The 5,152-nt window shown below is 28.5% G+C and overlaps 1 protein-coding gene across 1 annotated transcript; it reads left to right on the top strand.

Annotated features, from left to right (window-relative positions):
* The first annotated feature begins 3,254 nt into the window (after window positions 1-3,254).
* On the top strand, window positions 3,255-4,398 carry LOC148550432 (uncharacterized). Its single transcript, XM_088492451.1, has 3 exons — window positions 3,255-3,575; window positions 3,671-3,815; window positions 3,982-4,398. The coding sequence occupies exons 1-3, from the start codon at window positions 3,269-3,271 to the stop codon at window positions 4,154-4,156; spliced, it is 627 nt and encodes a 208-aa protein (XP_088348577.1). The 5' UTR covers window positions 3,255-3,268; the 3' UTR covers window positions 4,157-4,398.
* Window positions 4,399-5,152: the final 754 nt, after the last annotated feature.

Raw genomic sequence — 5,152 nt, 5'->3', positions numbered from 1 at the left:
ATTCTATTTTTGAAATCCTTATTATTAGACAAAAATATGTTAAATGCTAATTGACTTCATTTGGTTAAAAAATAATTTTGAACTTTGAATTCAATAACTTTTTTCATCTATTTATTATTATTATTATTTGAACCTCTCAAACGCCAAATTGGTAGAGTACAACAAACAAAACCAAAAGATATACAAGCATACAAGTCACCGCTACAAACAAAAAATTACGAGCTACTAAATCATATATAGGAAAGCTACTAATTATTATTATTATTATTATTATTATTATTATTATTATTATTATTATTATAAGGTTTAATACCACACATGTAGATAAAATATGCTATATTATTGAAAGTTGTGTGAACAAGCTAAGTATTCTGAAGAACTTGTTAATATATATATATATATATATATATATATATATATAAGGAGAATAAATACGATGAGGGTAATAATAATATATAATTGTAACATATCTTCGCAAATAAAACAAAATAAATAAGACAATAATAAATTTTGTTAATTAAAATCTATGATGGATAGATGAACATTGAGACAGACAGAAAGATATGCAACACAAATACACAATACAACATAAGACATAAAAATGTTTAGATAAATTATAATAATATATGATATTATAAATTAATTTTTTAAATATTTTTAATTATATAAAATATTTTAGATAACTTTTTTGTACGTACTAATTTAAATATATTAGTCATGAATAATATCAAACATATTAATAAATAATTATATATAGATGTATTTAAGTATATTTAAAAAAATATTTTTAAATTTCATTAATACACAATTAGTTAAATATATATCAAACAAATATCAAATATAAGTTATGTGTGGAATATCTTTTATGATCTCTATACAAATTCTCTATGATAGATGTGGGTATAAATTATACTAATTTTTTTAATAAAATAATTAAAAGCATTTTATTATTTCTTAGTTGTAGTTCCAAACAAAGCGTAGTAATTAGTTATGACTACCATCTATTACACGGCATTATTCTCGGATGAGGAGGAGAATGATTCTAAACTCTAAAGTTTAAAAGCAAGTGAGTTGAGCATTTAGTTATGTGGTTTGCAAAAATGAGTTCTCCTTCTCAATTTAGTTCTGTAGTTGCCAAAACTTGTAAGGACATGGTAAAGTTGAACATTTTTTTTGCTTCAGGAGCTTTAATGGGTTTGCTATGGACCCCTAAACACTCCCAACAGTCACATAACAACATCAATTTTGGTTGTACCAATATTGTTGTTACTTTTTACACCTTTTCCTTCTTCTTCTTCTTGTTCTCTGCCTTCTTGGCAGAGGTTACTCGCGCCTTATCCTTTTACAATAAAACCAAATTTGACTTGTATCTTCGGTGGGGATGGTTTACAGCTTCGGCGGTTTTTGCTTTTGCGGCTATCCTCTTGGCGGTGGCGGTGGCCGTAGAGTCTAATATGCACCTGAAAACGAATGCGACATGTCATAGTCGTTTTCTTTCTTTTCTTTTGAGTCACAATCTCGACTTTGTTAAATTCCTTCCCTGGCTCATCCTTATTCTTATTTTATTTCTTCTCATTGCTTATCCTGCATTTCTCTTCTTCATTTTTTTAATTAGGTTAACAGTATCGTTAGTTATTCTTAGATTATGTTAGATATGTTATAAAAATATGAATAATACTTTATCGTGTTTTTATTCAAATACAGTTACAAGCAATAAACTTGCAATATTGTATCCTTCTTCCAATGTATGTTCATTTTTTATTTACTTATAAAAAAATTTTTAATTTCAGCAATTTCGGTTTATATTCATCAATATTTTTAGTTTATAATTCAATACCTTAAATTTAATTAGTAATTTAATATCATACTTTTAAGTTAATACTTTTAAATATTATTAATAAATTACTCAAAAAAATTATATTGACATATAGCATTGCTTTTTATTTATTTCTCAAATTTTATTATATTACATGTAAAATTTGTTTATAAAATCGAATATATATATATATATATATATATATATATATATATATATATATATATATATATACACACGTGTGTGTGTGTGAGTAGACCATCATTTTATATTTTAATGTGTTTTGTTATAGAAACATTCATTTATTTTTTGTTCATATATAGTTGTTTTATTTTATTAGAAAGTTAAAGACAAATATAACTGAATATTAAAAATATGTATTATTGATCTCTTGATTAGTTGATTGGCTCGATTTTGATCGAAAAAAAACTTGTTTACTGGTAGATACTAAAAGTATATATCTATAAAATATAATTTATAAAAATATAAATATTTTTTTTAGTAGACGTCTCTTGATAAATGAGTCTCAAAGACTTTATTATCAATTTTATTATAAAAAAAATAAATATTTTGAGTAAACTACTAACCTGACTTCTGTCAATTTTTCAGAATAATCACACGACTTTTAAAGATAAAAACAATTCATTTCGGTAGTCTATTTATAGTGTATTTAATGCAAAAATATTAAATAGAATTATTAATTTAGTTTAAAAAAATAAAAAATTAAATTTATTATTACTCAAAATTTTTTTATTATTTATCAAATAATATATTAAATTTTATTATAAAAATTATCTACATTATAATACTAATAATATATCAAATATCTTAGTTCTAAGCCAAGTTGAAGCATGCTAATCAATCCACTACTAATAAATACATGGGTCAAAATTTTGACATTATTATTAGTGTAAAGTATTTTGGTTCAAAAACTGGATAAGTAGATTAATTTTAAGTTTACGACTTAACGATCTAATATGATAATTTAATTTCATTCCAAGATTGGTGCATTCTTTTGTTTTATTTTAGAATATTCTTGGCATATATATATTATCTAATGATGTACTCTTCATTATATTTTATATTTTTTGTTCGAAATATTTCTTACCCTTTTTTTTTAATATGTGGAAAATATATTATTAAAAAAAAAAAACCTAACCTATAAAATTTAATTTTATCATCCCATCAATTAAATAATTTTAAAATATACTATATGTCACCATTCCTTCCGGTGTGAATAAGATTAGTGGAAGCTTAAGAGGCAATTTTATAAGAAGGCAGCAAGTTAGTTAGTTTGTTAAGCTTGCCGGGAAAGTTAGTTACAGATATTTTATAATTAGTTATTGATCAGAATAATGTAGTGTATAAGCTGTTACTGCAATAATTCTGATCTCTCCCTCTCTCTTTCTCTCTTCTCCAATTCTTGAATATTTCTGAGGCACAAGAATCATCATGTCGGAGTCATCACTGAAGACGTTAGGGATAACAGTAGCGATCCTGGTGTGTGTTGTGATCTGGTACTTGTCGGTATATTACTTTCTGAAAAAATGGAAAACAGTTCAAGTGCGTCCTGTGAATGAACACGGAGGCGGAGATCAAGAGATGGCTGCTCTGAATCAACACGGCCATGGCCACGAAGAGGCGGCTCTACCGGAGAATCATCCTCCTCACCAGGAACCTCACTTTGGCGCCATCGCCCAAGGAGAAGCTCAAGAACATCCTCCTCATCACCATGAACACCTTCCACTCCTTCTCGATGGTAATCATTAATTGATGATATGTTTCAATTAAGTTCCTAAATCGTAATGATATTCTTGATTTCAATAGGATCATCAAATCATGTATTTGATGCAGCGAATGCTGATTCTCCAAGAACTGATAAAGTTGAGCCGATTCAAGATCGAACTCTGCCACCGCTGGATGAACTGAAAGAAACTACGGTTACCACTGGGGATGAAGATGCCCGTGCCCTTGGAACCTTTGGTTACGATGCACCAGAGTAAGTTCTTCGTATCAATTCAGTTTCATTTGATATGAATTTAGTCTCATGCTTTGTGCAATAACTAGAAAAGAGTAGTACCAATTTCAACGACTTCATTCTTGGGTGGTGCAAGTTGGAGAAATAATAATGAAATATTATTCCTTTTATGTTACTATTATTGCAGATATGCAATGAGTGGGAAATTGAATGCTAAGAGTGCTCTACATAGCTTGGGTGTTGTCCTTCAGAAGCTTTTGGCAGAGCATGCATTAACAAGTGGGCAGCAGAGCCTAGTTTCTAGGGTATCCAAATCGTATCTTCTACTATTGAGAATGCATGCAGCTGATCACAGTAATTGATCATGTGTTTTAGGCTTTTCCAAAACACAGCAATTTTTTACATGAAAAACTAGGAGCTGTTGCAATATGTGTGAGATATGAAGAAGCTGTTTTCAGACCAAACATGAACATTCACAAGCTCTGCAACCTTTTTTGAATGCAAGACCCTGCTGCTTATGCACCAAACTAGACTTATCTATATCTCTTTCTACCTACTGTATCTACTCTGTATTGTGCACATTTGCTTGCAAAAACAAACAAACATGCTTCCCATTGACCATTGTTTACATACATTTCATACATTTTGTTCATAATCCATGAGTGTTTTTGAGCTATACATGCTTCTTTTATTCTTTAATTTGTTTACCTCTTTGCTGCTTGTTTGGTCTGCGAACCTTTTTAGATGTCTCTTTATGAGAATTAAAAAAAGGGGACAATTTACCATATATGCCCATGATGAACAAGTAAAAAAGGCTACACAAAAAATGAAATCTTGTAGTGTATCACATTAGTAACCAAGCAGTAGGTACAAAATCCTAGAATAGCGGTTAGATAGATTGGACATTGATGCTGTTCCAATCCAATCCATGCCTATCTGCTAAAGAAGGTGTGAGAGCGAGACACCCTCCCAATTTAATTTTTATTTTTCTAATTTAAAAGAGAGATTCAGTTTTACATATTGAAATGAATATGACCATGTTTGATTTTTTTATCTTCGATTTTTTTGCTAAAAAAAAAAAAACTAATAGGATTAACTTTACAAAATTATGTGAGAAACAAATGTAAAAGAGATTGAAATTTAATAAGAAAAGTATAGGTACCAACATATTATCTGTCAACTTATTATCAACAATAATTAATGAGGAGTGTTAGGGACCAGCAACTTTTGTGATTTGTAGCCATCAAATAGCCATCAATGATAATTTTAATGGTGTGAGATTAGTGTGAGATTTCATCCAATGACTCACTTTTCTTTGCTGGTTACATATTGGTCAGAATTTATAAAGTTGCTGGCCC

Source organism: Arachis ipaensis, chromosome B7 (genome assembly GCF_059453495.1).
Source record: "Arachis ipaensis isolate K30076 ecotype BB chromosome B7, ASM5945349v1, whole genome shotgun sequence".
NCBI classification, from domain to species: Eukaryota; Viridiplantae; Streptophyta; class Magnoliopsida; order Fabales; family Fabaceae; genus Arachis; species Arachis ipaensis.
Note: the sequence above shows the minus strand (reverse complement) of the source record. Positions and strands in the feature narration are given on the sequence as shown.